This window comes from Cervus elaphus, chromosome 22, assembly GCF_910594005.1.
Source record: "Cervus elaphus chromosome 22, mCerEla1.1, whole genome shotgun sequence".
Classification (NCBI taxonomy): Eukaryota; Metazoa; Chordata; class Mammalia; order Artiodactyla; family Cervidae; genus Cervus; species Cervus elaphus.
The window spans coordinates 14,292,216-14,308,332 of NC_057836.1; the positions used below are offsets into that span (position 1 = coordinate 14,292,216).

The following is a 16,117-nucleotide window of genomic DNA, read 5'->3' on the forward strand; positions in this document are numbered from 1 at the left end:
TGCTTTTTGTTTCTTGTGGCTTCCCAGATGGCGCTGGTGGTAAAGAACCCGCCTGCCGATGCAGGAGACGTAAGAGACGCATGTTCAGTCCCTGGGTGGGGAAGATTCCCTGGAGGAGGGCATGGCAACCCACTCCAGTGTTCTTGCCTGGAGTGTTCTAGCCTGTCAGGCTCTGCTGTCCACGAGATCACAAGGAGTAAGACATGACTCATGACTCACTAATAAGCCTTGTACCCGGGTATGATTCAAACTTTTGGAAAAGTCAAGTATTTCCATGAAATTGTAGTGAATAATCTCCTACATCAAATGCCCATGTGTGAAACAGAGAAAGTTTTAACCCACTAGTATTCACAGATAGGACAGCAGGGAAACAGTAGGGAAAAAAAAAACAAGACCTTCTTTTTCCCATGAACAGAGCTTAAGAATGAATGTATAAGTAAGGGGCTGATCACCAGACTGTACAAATCTGGGTTTTTGGAATGTTTAGCAGACATTTATCATGACTGGATTTGTGCCTTGGGTGACAAGTTCTCTTTCTGGGCATCTTTTGCTTGACAGGATCCCAGCATCATCTTCAGCGTGTTGGTCTGTGGGGGCTCAGTGCTTGGAGGTCAAGGTCAGTGTCGATGACACCCGGAAGATCTGGGGAAGCATGTTACTAAGTTGGTAAAACATCTCTTCAGAAATACTCTGTAAGAGGTAACAAAAAAAGAACAGTTTGCAATTGTTAAACTATCAGTGATTTTTAAAAAATGTTTTTACGTGTCTTAAAATACGGAAGTAACACAAGTAGTCCTCGACATAAAGTGGAATGTGAGAACCTCATCTTTGGGAACTGATTGAACTGCACGGCTCTGGGCAGGGGCGTTTCCGTGGCCCCAGTGTCTGAGAGCCCATGCTGTGTCCGTCAAGCAGTAAGCCTGATAACTAGAAAAAGCCCTCGATAATACTAGAGTAGTCAGAGATGAAAGTACCACTCATTGTGCGGAATTCTACACAGAAGGTAGAATCGTTTCCTGCTCATGTCCGCCTTTACAAACTCTTTAGATTCTATATAACATAAATGTGGGGGAAAAAAGGAAAGAAGAGTCAAGTTTGGCTTTGTGTTAATCAAAGAACCCTTGAGTGGTACACGCTAACATCTTCGACGGTAAACGGAGTGCCATGATGGCTCCAAACACTTCTCCCCCTAAAACACAGAAAGCTGTGAGCATTTTGGTATGTAGTGATGAGTTGAGGGCGGGGCTTCCCAGTGGCTCAGTGGTAAAGAACACCCCTGCCAATGCAGGGCTATCCAAGAGAGATACAACGGAGCCACAAATATAAGGCACATATGTAATTTTTAATTTTCTAGAAGTCACATTAAAAAAACATATCTCTCATAGTAAGTCTTCAGTCTAGTGTGCCTTTTACTCTTATGTACCTTACTCACTTTAGATCCATTTCAAATGTTAACTATAGTTGCTCCCATATAGTGGCTCCTATATTGGGCAGCACAAAAGAACCACCAAGTAACCTACAGATCTCCACTTAACAGCTGCTGGTCTTGGGACAATCTCCTTGCCTGGCCTGCCAGTTGATTTTGAACCTGATTCTGAACTATACATCAGTTTCAAATTATTGAAACTGGTAGCTCAATATAGCAATGTCTTCATTTTTAGTCACATTTCACACCTGATCCTCCTAAAAAACAACCATGTAGGTAGGCATGTTATATCAGTTTTACAAATTAGAAAAATCAGTTTTACAAATGGGACAGCTGCCACTCTGGTGAAATTGAGACAAAATTGAAGTCTCCTGACTTCTCACCAAGCTCTCTCTACTTAAGCGTCAACAGCACCACCTCATTTGTCAAAGTTGTAATTTTGCATCTATCTTTGAGACTATTTCCTACCCCCAATGCGGGTTCGATCCCTGAGTTGGGAAGATCCCCTGGAGTGGATACCCACTCCAGTATTCTTGCCTGGAGTGTCCCATGGACAGAGGAGCCTGGCAGGCTGGAGTCCATGGTGTCGTGAATAGTCAGACATGATTGGAGTTTAAACAACGACAATACTGTGTGCAGGGCAGTGTGCCTAGCCACGTCTGTGAGGAATACTATGCACAGCTGGACTGGGGTGACATCTACCCGGTAACACACCTGTGGCACCAGAAACTGCACTGTCCTAGAAATCCCTCCGTCCCATGAGGCCATTTCCATCATGAAACCTGGAACAGAGCAACAAACATGGCTGAATGATGAGTTCTGGGCTTCAAGCCTACCTGTCCTTTACTGAAAGTAAACTGGATGTTTACGGTCAGGCTACCTGTCTTCACGTTTTAGGTACCCACTTCCCCATGGGAGAGGCTAAGCCTGAGGGCCAGATACACTTCTGTAATCCTTAATTCTCCACACCAGCACGGTTTCACATAGTGCTGTCAAAACACTTGGAATGATCGTTTCTTGAGTTCTATTTTGTCTCCACACAACGAAGCCAAAACAGGTCATTAAAGATTCCTTAAACATGTGGTTCTATCTTCTTTTTGGGAAAATGAAAGATAGCTGAGAGTAAGTTCTATCAATGTTCAAATATCGCTGCATTTCAAGAGGGTTGGAAATGTCCCTGGAGGCCTAATGGTTAGGACTGGGTGCTTTTCACTGCTGCAGCCCAGGTTCAAGCTTGGTCGGGGAATGGAGATCTTACAAACGGCACAGCATGACCTGAAACAAAGACGAGGGCTAGAGATTTTATTTTGTGATTGGAAAAGGTTTAAAAAGCCCATTATGAAGGATTTGCTCATTAAACCATTTAACTGGGGCACCAGATGACGAAAGGAATGGCCACATTCTTTCACCAGGCTTGCTTGACTGTCAAGATTTTCGAGGGAGAAATACAGGTCCTTGTTGTTAAACACAAGGTTGGATCTTACCTTTGACGCACTTGAACACAAGTTCCGCTCTCCTTAAGCACCAGGGTATAGTCATTTCCTAAAACCAGAAACAGAACAAACCATGCTTTTGACAGAACTTGGTAGGAAAAAACACCTAACTAATCTGTGCTTTTCAAAGTGAAAATGACGGTCACCCTTGTGGAGGGACAGTGGAGAGAATGCGGGTTAAGTGGCTGGACGAGAGCCTGGGGTGGCTTCTGGGGTGCTGGCTGGTGACGTTCTGCTTCATCACCTGGGTGTCGGTGGTCAGCCGGGGAACGTGGGAGCTGTGTGTTTCGGTGTGCTTTTCCCGAGGTGTATTATATGCTAACAAAGGTTAAAAGGGCTCCCAGGGCAGCTCAGTGGTGAAGAATCCACCTGCCAATGCATGATACGTGGGTTTTCGATCCCTGGGTTGGGAAGATCCCCTGGAGAAAGAAATGGCAACCCACTCCAGTATTCTTGCCTGGAAAACCCCATGGACAGAGGAGCCTGGTGGGCTAGAGTACAGGGGGTCATAAGAGAATCAGACGTGGCTGAGTGACTAAACAGAAAGGTTAAAAACAACAACATCTGTGTCGACCACACCCATTACAACTAAAACCTGCTGAGTCCCAAACGAGTCAACAAGTTCACAGCACAAACAAGAGGAAAAGCCAGGAACTTGGGGTTCGTGACCTGCAGGTTCACTCCCCATCTGTCAGGTTAGACTGATTCCAGGATGACACTGTCTTCAGAGCATGAAGATCTACAGGGATAGAACTGGGAAGAGCAGGATATCTTCCTTCTGGCCAATGGATTATTTAAAAAGAAAACTGCAATTCAGGGAGCTCTCCGGGAGGGGGGTTCAGGATGGGGAGCAGATGCATACCCGTGGCTGATTCATGTCAATGTACGGCAAAAGCACTACAACACTGTAAAGTAATTAGCATCCAATTAAAATGAATAAATTTATTTTAAAAAATTAATAAAAATTGCAAGTCATTTTATCAACCCCAGGACAGGACCATGCCAACAGTGGTGTCAGCTCACACGCGCTGCAGTGCGGGCACCGAGTGTGTGGCAGTCTGTCTGTTACAGGAAGAAAACAAGAGACGAAACGCGGTGGGACCCTTGTGTGAAAGCTAAGACAAACACCGCCTCTTTATCCTGGGCAGTGTCGTCTGAGTTTGCAGGACAGACTCTGTGACCTGAATGGATGTTTAAATACGACCGATGGGAGGAGCGTGGCTTGATTTACTCTTGTGAATTAAAATGGGACTCTGGATGCAGACTTAATGTTCTGCAGCTGGCCGTCCCGATTTAAAACATGTAACTTCTGTGACACTGTGGGAGAGGGCACGCTGCTAGTGTCAGATGTCTGGGAGTGAAGCCGAACTTGGTGACTTTTGGAAATGCTGCCTTTGAGGTTGTTTCCCACCTACATAGAACCATTTTTATAAACTGGTTAACCAGGAGTCCAGCTGCAGGCATGTCCGGATACTTCCGTGGGGCCGGACCTCATCACAAACTTTCTTTGTTTCTCCCCAAAGACTCTGCTATAGATGGGCTGGTTTGTGATGAGAAGGATGGCTAAAAGTTCCTCGTGGGACTGAAACTTTATAAAGTGACAGTGGAAGAAAAGAAAACAACAAAACTTGTTGGTCAGTCACTTCTACTGCCATATGAGGTATGACTGAGGCTGACAGGCTAAGAACACTGATGCTCCTCTCATTAAACGGAGCCAGAGTTCTCTTAATCAGAAGGGCGTGTGTCTGGTATAAAACACAGACGGATGGTCAGTGGGAAATCATTTAAATCACCTTGTCTTACATGGACTTGAGCTGTGTGTGTGTTTATACAGAGAACTGCAATTAAAGTGAGGCCTCCTGAATATGATGAGTCTAAGCGGGGACTCAGTCACTCTGAAAAGTACAACATAAAATCTTCTGCACTGAGTTTTTTGGTAAGAGGGTTTACACACATCTGGTAAATAGCTACTCTGGTAAATAACTTTCAATAATCAAGGAGCGAATGCCCTTCCTTTCACAATCTGTCCTTGCCGGCTAGTCATTTTGCTTTTTAAAGAATGCCACTCAAAACCAGCACCACCATGCTGCTGGAACGGGTCCTTCACCCCGTTGGCCACTGGCTCTCCAGGAAGGACCAGCCGGCACCTGTTTGCTTTGAGGCTGTTTTGCTCCTCCAGACTCTCTAACTAAAGTTGGATTTAACCTCTGTATTATTTCCACAACTTATCCCCTCTAACCAGCTTTCATGGAGGGGAGAGAAGAAAGCCATGAGAGAAAGCAGACATGGGAGGATTTATAGCAAAAGGAGTGGACGATTGTGCCACATTTTAGCTACAGAAGCCAGTGTGCATTATAGCAACAGTGTCCTTGACCAACTGGTTAAAGGAGGCTGGCTTCTTCCTGCCAATGAGCAAGCATCTCTTTCTATTGCCTATTAATGCCTACTCAGAGGATGCTAAATAATTTTAATGGTTATCCAAGCCAATACAAATGCAGAGGTAAACCTAATGCTACCTAAAGACAAAAACTGAGGAGAAGTTGGCGGGGGTGGGGGGAGGGAAGGGGAGGATTAGAGGCACGTGTCTCACCCAAAGCTAAAGTTAAGTTTGACGTTCTAGTTTGCCTACCCTAAGAGAATGCTGTAACTCTCTGAACATATGTGGCTCGGGATTATTCACTGCCTTGTATGACATGTCACTCGATTGTATTAACCAGATAGGAGATGTAAAGGTTCATTAAAAACGAAAAGTGCTTTTCAAATGTAAAGTGGATGATGCTTATTCTGGTGTTGCCACATTCTCAAACGCTGGCACTGTTCCCACCTGCTTACCTCTGACATATCATGCACCAGCAGGAGGGGAATACTGACGGTCGTGATGTCGTGGGTACAGCAAACCTTGAGGATGTTTCGGAGCCCCATGATGGCAGGGTCCCGAGCAGTGATGTTTCCTGATTTCACGTTGTCATCCACACAAAGGTGGAAAGCGACATGTATTTCTGAGAGGTTAGAGTGCCGCGTGATGTAAAATTCTCCTATGAACAGCAGATAACAATCATGACTTTCAGAAACACAAAGCACGTTCACTAGTGGGCTTCAGAGACGACTGTGATGGGCAGTCAATGTGCTGAACCAGCAGAGGAGTTTATCAGGGACCTGTGTGGAACTCAGGAAGCAAATAGGATTCAGTTCAGTTCAGTTCCGTCACTCAGTCATGTCTGACTCTTTGCGACCCCATGAATTGCAGCACGCCAGGCCTCCCTGTCCATCACCAACTCCCGGAGTTTACCCAAACTCATGTCCATCGAGTCAGTGATGCCATCCAGCCATCTCATCCTCTGTCGTCCCCTTCTCCTCCTGCCCCCAATTCCTCCCAGCATCAGGGTCTTTTCCAATGAGTCAACTCGTCACATGAGGTGGCCAAAATATTGGAGTAGCACTACTTAATTCTTGGAAAGGTGATGGAAAAGAGAGGAGATGGCCGAATTCATCTTAGGTTCATAAATTGGTATGAAGAGACCACCAAGCAGTAAAGTAAATCAAATGAGTGCTCATCATCACAATTTTGATATAAATACTCAAAGCGCTCTAATTCACTCAAAATTAACATGTCAAGACAGGCTACTTGAAGACCTGTCTTCCCCACACCCTGCATCTGCTCCTCTCCATCTCAGTTTAGGGGCCCAGTTTCCTTCCATTAGCTGCAAGGACAGAAACACACCAGTTGGCCTTCATTACTTTCTTTTTCTCAGGACATATGCCCCCATCCAATTCGCCACCAACTATTTTCAGTGTTGTTGTTTAGTCGCTAAGTTGTGTCCAACTCTCTGTGACCCCATGGACTGCAGCACGGCAGGCCTCCCTGTCTTCCACCATCCCCTGGAGTTTGCTCAAAGTCATGTCCATTGAGTCCATGGTGCTATCTCATCATCTCATCCTCTGCCACCTCCTTCTCCTTTTGCCTTCAATCTTTCCCAGCATCAGGGTCTTTTCCAATGAGTTGGCTCTTCCCATCAGGTATCCAAAGTACTGGAGCTTCAGCATCAGTCCTTCCAATGAATATTCAGGGTTCATTTCCATTAAGATTGACTGGTTAGATCTCCTTGCTGTCCAAGGGACTCTCAAGAGTCTTCTCCAACACCACAATTTGAAAGCATCAATTCTTTGGTGCTCAGCCTTCTTCATGGTCCAACTCTCACATCTGTACATGACTATTGGAAAAATCATAGCTTTATCTATATGGGCCTCGGTCAGCAGGGTGATGTCTCTGCTTTTTAATACACTGTCTAGGTTTGTCACAGCTTTCCTTCCAAGGAGCAAGCGTTTTATTTCATGGCTGTAGTCACTGCCCACAGAGAATTGGGAGGCCAAGAAAATAAAATCTGTCACTGCTTCCATTTTTTCTCCTTCTATTTGCCATGAAGGCCACCTCAACTATCTCAAGTCTGAACACTCCATTTTTATTGCTATCACCCTAGTTCACAATACCATCTTATCACCTAGGTTTCAGCAACAGCCTCCAAATTAACCTCTCTGTTCCCATTCTTGCCCACCAACAGATCATATCCACACGTACAGTTAAAATGATTTTAAGTATAGATCAGATTACATAACTCTCCCACTTAATATGGTCCAAAAGGCTCACATGACACTCAGGAAAAAAACCCAAACTCCATCCTCTTGTCACACCCTCTCCTCCTGCCCCAGCCACACGGCCTTCCTTAAGGTCTTCAAATACACCAGCCTTGTTCCTGATCCAGGGCTGCTTCCTGAGGGCCCTTCCCCCATGGCTCCTGTCCAGATGACTGCTTTTCACCAATCATGTCTCAGAACGAAAGTCACCTCCTCCCAGAAGTCTTCCTTGATTGACCCATCTGATTGATGTAGGACTCCCTCACCCCTCACTCATTCTCTTTCACATTGTTCTGTTTTATCTTCTCCTCAGCACTGAAATTCTTTTGTTATCTGTTTATGAGGTTGTTTTAAAGAGTGCACCACTGTTTACATGCCGTGACTGTAAGGACTTTTGTCTCTCTCGTTTACCGTGCTGTCTGCAGCTCATGAAACTATAGGACCTGGTACACAGAAGGTACCTGGTAAGCTTTGGTTTGCTGAATGGGAATCAAACGTTTTCAACCAAAAGCTTGTTTTATCAAGCCTTAACATCCAGGCTTTCTACAATCACTCCATTTCCTAGGTAGCCATGCCAGCCACTGGCTTTTATATTCGGCAGTTTCTGTCAATGTAAACAAACAGAAAGCATATAAAAATATGTTTTTTTTAAAAATATGTTTTTATAAACACACCTGCCTCACTGGAAATTCTGAGATGTTCTTCGAGGAAAATCCTGCTGTTATAAAACCTAGTCTTCCATCACTAACCCACGTCCCCACAAATTCCGCTCATCCTGGCCTCAAGGTCCTTATCTTAGGATTTTACTTTATATTTACTTATAAACACAGAGTATGTTTAAAGCACTTAACACACACTGGCACAGTGTTTAACCATTTCCAGTTACAAGTGTACATAAGTTGTGTCACTGATAGGCCCTAGTCAAAAGTCTGTTTTTTTTTTTCTTTGACTTATGATATAAGAACTAGATAAGCCATAAAAGAAATTAAAGAAAGGCCGGTGACAGGCCAAACTAGACAAAAGAAACATTAAAAGAAAAAAACTTGTCTGGCAAGAAGTGGTATGGCTGCCATTTCCCTGGCAGGCAACATGAGACGCAGACTGCTTATCAGAAACCGGGCAGGTGCCATGAAGCCTCACCTTTCGAGCTCTGGCTGATGGCTTAGGTGATGGGAGTCACCATGTTGAACCTGGGCCACGGCCAGCATGGGGGCTGATGACTTAGTGCACAAGTCAGGTGTTCCTAATCCCCAAGCCGGCACTGCTTCATCTGACCTCAGACAACTTGTCCTGGGCCTCGTTTTACCCGTGAGGAACAATGGGGGTCTCGGAGCTGGCAGCGGTGATTGAAATAACAGAAGATGGTAGGAAAAGGGACCAGACTGTGTGTTAAGAAGATCTGGCGTCTAGTACTGACTGATTGAGTGATCTTGGGCAAATCAATTCAATTTATGGATCCTCTGTACTTCATGAATTAGATGGGAAAAATAACGCCTGACTGCTTTCCTTACAAAGCTGTTCTAAGAATTAAAGAAGCTGATGTTTAATTCTTAAGATGATACAAGCTACAGGTAATTAAATAACGACAAAGCAAACTCACTGGTTAAAAGAGACATAAATCAAACTCTTTCTCTGTAACTTTGAAATCTAGAAGCATTTTGTGATCTGGACCCTTCTAATCTCCTGTATCCTTCCTGGCTAGGCTGGCAAGCTTTCCCCAAACGGAAACTCAGAAGCTACCAGCATAGCTCACTGAACCCTTACGACTCCTTCTCTGATGCTGACTTATGGCACAGTCTCCTGATTTACTAGTAATAGACAGATTCTCACCTACAGGCTTTCTCCAAGAGGGACCAAGAGGGAAAACTTTTCACACACAGCAAAAAAGAGTTAAGTTTAAAAAAATCAGACATCTGTACCTCCAGAACAGATAAGGGTGACACATTTTAAGAAAGCCACTAAATATAGATGATTTAAATTATGGATCTACAAAGAGATAAGATAAATCCTGTCTCAATGAAGGTATTTTTAGACAGAGAGGAGGACGGTTTCCTGCTCCACAAAGTGGAGAACCGCCACGTGGTGACGCAATCCCCGCCACTTAGCATCACCCACCGGGGTGGGCTGTCTGAGGTGGGCGCGCACCCGGAAGCCGACGACCACAGCTAGCTGGCCAGGAGGGTAGTGAGCACCAGGATTACGTGGAATGTGGCCTCGGCATCGAAAATCTGGGGAAGGAAATGGGGCCAGACAACCTTGGTTGTTTCTGTACCTGTGACATGTGGTTGAAGAAACTTGACACAATGTCTGCAAAGGGGCCTTCCTGTTGTGACCTGTCATACAAACACTGCTGAGGGTCATCCGAGGGCATTCAGTCTGGAAGAGCATCAAGGGCCTGAACTTCAGTTGATAAGCAATATTCCCAAGAGATACGGGAGATTTAAAGAAAGGGAAAACAGGAAAATTTATGGGGAAATGGCAATAAAAAAGATTCTAAATCAGATGACCTGCATTCTTCCCACGTATTCAATTATTTACATCTCTATTTACTGTTGTTTATATATCAGAAGAAAGATGATTTATTGGCTCATTTAAGAAACTAAGAAACAATGTGTGAAGTAGCAAATAATAATAAAAACTTATGCAACGGCTTGAGGAATTTTTCTTATATGCATCTGGGAAAACTCAGGGCTGGTATAAGAATAAGGATTTAGTTGCTGGATACTGTGACAGTGTATTTACAGAGATACAAAGTTCTAAGGTGATACACTTGACAAACTGTATAATGTACACCAAAAGAACTTGTGTTTCAAATCTATGATTTCAATGCTTGTGATTATAAGAAAACTGCAAGTGAAATAATACTCACCAGGTAAAATATTTAAATAGTTTCTATCTGCAGTTTTAGTCTTATCATCACTTCCTCCATTTCGGCTTCCAGAATCTATTCATAAGATAATGCAACGTGAGAGAATATAGTTAATGTATGAGAACACACTACTACTGTCCCCCCAAAACCACAACAATAGCAAACATTTACTAAGGATCTCTAGGTATCAGGTGGTCTGATACATGCTTTATATGGATGGTCTCTCTTAATTCTTACAAAACTCCTCTAACCACAACACTGTACCCTTTTCACCTTATATGTGAGCACAGAGTCTTAGATGGGTTAATTCATTTAAGGAAGGAGGCACGGGTAAGTGGCAGAATCAGGTCTGGAACTCACACACTCAGATTCCAAATTCTGTGGTTTTGACCACAAGAGACTTGCCAAGGCCCTGTTTTCATCTGGGCGGTTCCGGGCGCTAAGTTAACGACACATAAAGTAACTTCATTAGGCGGCTGTGGGGTGGCCATCTCTATTTTTAGAATCTGAGTCACTGTTGAGGATATAACTTGTTCAGGACGACAGGCTAATGGTTAGTAGCACCAGGAATCATTTGATATTCAGCCCATCCTTGAAATCTGTCACTTCTTATCTGACACTATATACAATTTCTTCCAAATAGATACTTGAGATTCCATTTCAAATGGAGTCTTCTTTTCCCCCCAGATATTCAATAGTTTTTCTTTCTTTTTAGAAGGCATGACATTACTTTGAAGGATAAATGTTGGTAAAATAAAATATAGCACATTTGATTATTCATTATTATGGCTGAACACATGATTTTACATGTGTACATATATTTTTAATAGAAGATACATCTGAATTTTATAAGAATCCTAAGAGAACTGAAAAACGCAGCATGAGTATTATTAGCATAGCTATCTTTAAGAAACTATATCTATACAAATTAAATATAAAACTATATTGCAATGGCCTTCAATATCAGAAAATCACTTGAAAACAGTCAGAACTTCAAATGAGTAAACTGAAACTACCAAGGGAGTATTATAGTTTTTAAAAAAGTTCTGAATAAAAGTAACGCAGTGTTTTACCCACTGACTACTTTGAGTAATTGATTTATAACACTGTACCTGGTAAACACATATATTTTATAAACAAACTGAGGGAGGGAGAGGCATAGACATAAGGCTCTGTGTTGCCAGAATCCACATTTAATACAATAATCTGATTCTCATACAGACCCATGAAATTGATAGGCTCTGAATAAATGGCTGCTGACAGCACAGAAAACAAAAAAAACAGTAACTGGGGACTCTTTAATTTTGTTCACATGCAATCTGAAACTGACAAAATCCTTCCTAAGAAACAAAAAAAGAACAGTTTATAGCCTACCCCGCTTTCCAGGTTTCAAAGGTCATACCCTGTAACACTAAAGAAGATGGTTATTTTTAAAAATGGGTGTAAAATATGTACAAAAATGAAACTGCTTTTGGCTTATCATGAACCATGGAAACACAAAGATGCTGATATAAAAAATACAGAAAAATAATGGAGTGTCTTAGAATAGACAGACTTGTGTACCAGGATGCAAACGTGCAGAACAAACACATGGGCATGTCTCAGAAAAGGGAGAGACAGGGAAAGCATTTTGGCAACTCTTCTATAACACCACGCGGGCTCCTCTAAGAAAGGAGTCTTTTATAAACCTACTTGTTTCACTGACTCACTTAAACCACAAAATAGCTGCCTGAACAAGAACAAAATACTACCATGATGTACACACGGTGCCCTAACCATGTGGTTTAGAAACTTTCCGTCCCCACACACTTTCTAACCTCTCGTAAATAAACTCAGCACCCTCCGCCTTCTCCTACACTGTCGTGATCTCCGTCTTCATTCTTTTAGTCACTACTGAGAATAATAGCTGAACATCTCTGATCCCATCCGTGCCCCTCTGAGTGAGATGGAGGCAGGAGTCAGCAGAAGAATAAGAGGATGCACTGGAATTTGCCTGAAGGTCCTTGTTGGGGTACACTTCCACGCTGATTTCCTAGACTCAGCCGGGGTCTGCTGTGAGTGACGAGCATTGCCAGAGCAAAGCCACGGTTACCCAGACTGGAAATACAAACTGGTGGGGTCACGGTGCAGAGTAACTGCTCACATTATCAGAAGTACAATTGCCTATGCCCTTTAGCTCAGGAATGTCTCTTTAGGACTCTGTTTCACAGATATGCACACTCATGCAAGATGATATATGTGTAAGGTTATTCATGTATTATTACTTAGAAGAGCAAAACTCTGGAACAGATGAAATGCCCATTAACAGGGAACTGATCATTAAGGGAAATCCTGCAGTGGACCCTATCCAGCAGTAACAGGCTCTAAGGATGCTCTGTCTGTAGAGACGTGGAAGGATGCCCAAGATAAACTATTCGGTGGGAAAAAAGCAGAGGACAAAAGAGTGTGCAGAGGAAGCTGCATTTGCATGAAGCAGGAAAATCTGTAAATACACACAGACATGTGCTCACACACACGTTCATAAACGCGTGCCTGGAAGGTACATGAGACACAGCACTGGCTGCCCCAGGAGCAGGAAACCGGATGGCTGGTGGACAGAGTCACAGAGTCTCTCACCGTGTGCTCTTTTGTACAGTTTGAATTGTGAATCTTGAGGTGGTACTAGTGGTAAGGAACCCCTACCAAAGAGGAGACATAGGAGATGTGGTTTCGATCCCTGGATTGGGAAGATCCCCTGGAAGAGGGCATGTCTGTAGTCCCCATAGGCTATAGTCCATGGGGTCGCAAAGAGTCGGACATGACTGAAGCGACTTAGCAAGTACAAGACTTATCTTTACCTATTTCAGCAACGATTACAACAAAAAAAACGTTTTTTTTTTTAAGTCTACTGAATAAACTTGGACACTATTATGAATGCTAATCAAGTTGATTCTAGAGAACTGCCTTCTATCATCAGAACAGGAGGAATTCTTCAACATACATGGGAGAGAGAATAAAGTCACCAAGCAAAGGTATAGCAGTGTCTCTACTATAAAAAACAAAACCTGTGAGCCCAAAGCACCAGAAAACTCTAAGGGTTTCTCTGAAACACTGCAGCTGCAAAACAAACAAATAAGACAGACAACCAAAGCACCAGAAGCAGATTTAAAAGTTTGACCAACTATTTAAAAACGTTCCGTTATTTTATTTCTTGGGCAAGACATCAAGTTTCTATAAGAAATAATAAAACACTGAGTATGTTCTCAAGCCATATAAGAGCATATATTGTAATTTTAAGCTTGTGACATACTATGAAATATCAGAAAAATAAGAAAAATACACCTCATGTATACTCTTGAATGAATATTACCCTTATATATTTAGCTCCTAACTAAACAAACTTATGGCACCAATTTACTTTTTAAAGAGATTCCTTTTTAAACTTTCATTTTTCAATTAAAGGTAGCAGAATTACTCTGTAACTTGAGCTAGAGTATCTTCTTTTATGTCTCCCCTGTCTTTTCAAAGGTCTTCTTACACATAATTAGAAATCACTAAACAGAGACACCATGAACTTTTTCCATAGCTTTTAAACCATCTTCCAGTAAATTTCCTATAAGGATGTTTAGATTGTGGATAAATATAGAAAAAGCAGGATATAGTTCTAAACATAGTAATTTTTAAAAAGAACAACCAAAACCAGTTCTTGTAACTGACTTCATGCTACCTAAGTGGATCAAAGATGGAACATATAAGAAGTGTATATTTCGGGCTGTTTACCCTATGATTTCAATGTCCTTTACAGTACTAATTATATCCATTGTAGAGATACAGAACTTGAAGAAAAGGATCCCAACTTTTCACTGAGTGCCTACTTCAAGTACAACTACAGAATCAAAATTTAAAAAGTTTTTCTAAGGATCTTGAACAAAATCAGGCAGAAAAGAAAATTAAGAACAGAATTCAAGCTTCTAAAGACTTTGAAATTTGTTCTTAATTTCTTTCTTCCACCTTCTCACCAGTACAACTTTCTCTATTTCAGGCGGCCAGGATGCTAAGAGAGTGCTTAGAGACAGAACATCCTCAAAGTGAAATTTTTTTAAAATCTGAGTTTCACTGACCATGAGATTCTTTCAACTTGCTCCTGCGCTGGGTTCTTGCATAAAGTACCACCTGCTGGACAACCTCCAGCTGCTCTTCAATCCGAGGGAAATGAAAGTCAGTGCACTCTTGGCAAACTGTGGCGAAATCTAAGGGACCCAACACAGTTAACGAACTTGCAAAGGTGAAGTATCAGATCTTTAGTGTTTACTTTAGAGAGATCCAGCAGAAATGGAACACAGTATTCCCAAGGACGTCATCTCATACTTGTCCTCTCTATATTTGTGTCTTAGTAAGTTAAGGGACAACAATTTGGTTTTGATCAGAAACTCACTCTCTCAATGGCTCAAAAGAATACATAATTAATAGGCAAGGAAATTTTAATATAAGTCCAAAACCTTCTTTAAACAGTAGATACTTTGAGCATAATCCAGTCCCCAAAAGTGCTAAAAAATCAAGTTCTTACACTTATGATAGAAAATAAAATATTCAAGCATCTTAAAAGCAGTTCCACACTTCAACGCACTTTCTATGTCAAACTCTTAAAACATCATCAGAAAAAATGACCTGTACTAAGAGGGAAGGCAGAATTCAACCTGGCATTTTTAAGAGATAGATTATTTAAAAATATAAAGAAAAAACATGACAAATGGACGAACTAAAATTCATTCAGGATCTGCTTCTAAACTGAAAAACGTATTCATGCCTTGATCATTCTTTTTGTGATACCTTGGAAAAGGATCCTTAGAAGTGGGATCTAGGGTAGGATTTTAAGAAAAATGCAATACCCTGAAGCACCCCATGGGTGGCAAAGTATGAAACAAATCTCACACGACCACTTCTGGGTCTGTGTGCTGTCAGGACTACCTGAAGACTGGGGTGACTCAAGCTTTTTTCAGTTCTTTTCCTCTACCTGCTTTCTCGTTCAAATGGCATTAAATGGAGAACTCTGAGGGCGTTAACTGTGCGTAATGTTAACTTACCTCTCTTAATGCCACTGTAGGAATTGATTCGATTATCGACCAGCAACACCAGGCCACAAAGGGACGTGGAGTAGAGCGACAACGCTGTCTGCAGTCGGTGGAGCTTCACGCCGCTTCGCTGGTTCCTCTTGTGCTTACAGAAGTCCAGCATGTCTGCTCTCAGCAACCTCAGGTTATGCATGGTCTTCAACTGGGCCCCTGGGGGAAGGCAGCAGGCCCAGAAAGATACTTAGACAGCTGTGGAAAGCCAGCAGAACACGAGGCAAGTCTCTGTGGCAGGAATCCCAGTAAATCTGCGCTATGTATACTTTAAGATGGGCTTTTCAATCTTCTGTTTTGCTGTTGTTTACTTGCTGAGTCGTGCCCCACACTTTGCGAACCTATGGACTGTAGCCCACCAGGCTCCTCTGTCCATGGTGATTCTCCAGGCAAGAATACTGGAGGGGGTTGCCATTTCCTCCTCCAGGGGATCTTCCTGACCCAGGGATTGAACTTGTATCTCCTGCTCTGGCAGGTAGGTCCTTTACCACTGAGCCACTGAGGATGCTTATGTTCTATTTTAATCATGTTCTATTTTAATAACTATTAATATCTCATCTTTGCACTTGAAAAAGATAATAGATGAGCTAAAATA

General features: G+C 42.5%; 1 protein-coding gene across 6 annotated transcripts in view; it reads right to left on the minus strand.

Moving 5' to 3' along the window:
* Positions 1–328: 328 nt before the first annotated feature.
* Positions 329–16,117, minus strand: part of C22H12orf4 (chromosome 22 C12orf4 homolog) — a 37,180-nt gene continuing 21,391 nt past the window's right edge. For 5 of the 6 annotated variants that reach the window (XM_043881444.1, XM_043881446.1, XM_043881445.1 and 2 more), the window contains 7 exons: positions 15,484–15,681; positions 14,521–14,649; positions 10,421–10,495; positions 5,752–5,954; positions 2,911–2,968; positions 2,141–2,208; positions 329–690 (listed from right to left, as the gene is read on the minus strand). In XM_043881444.1, the coding sequence (XP_043737379.1) occupies positions 598–690; positions 2,141–2,208; positions 2,911–2,968; positions 5,752–5,954; positions 10,421–10,495; positions 14,521–14,649; positions 15,484–15,681 (824 nt within the window). In that variant the 3' untranslated portion in view covers positions 329–597. Of the gene's footprint in view, positions 691–2,140; positions 2,209–2,910; positions 2,969–5,751; positions 5,955–7,069; positions 9,952–10,420; positions 10,496–14,520; positions 14,650–15,483; positions 15,682–16,117 lie in introns of those variants that run through there. The other variant, XM_043881448.1, reaches the window with a different exon arrangement.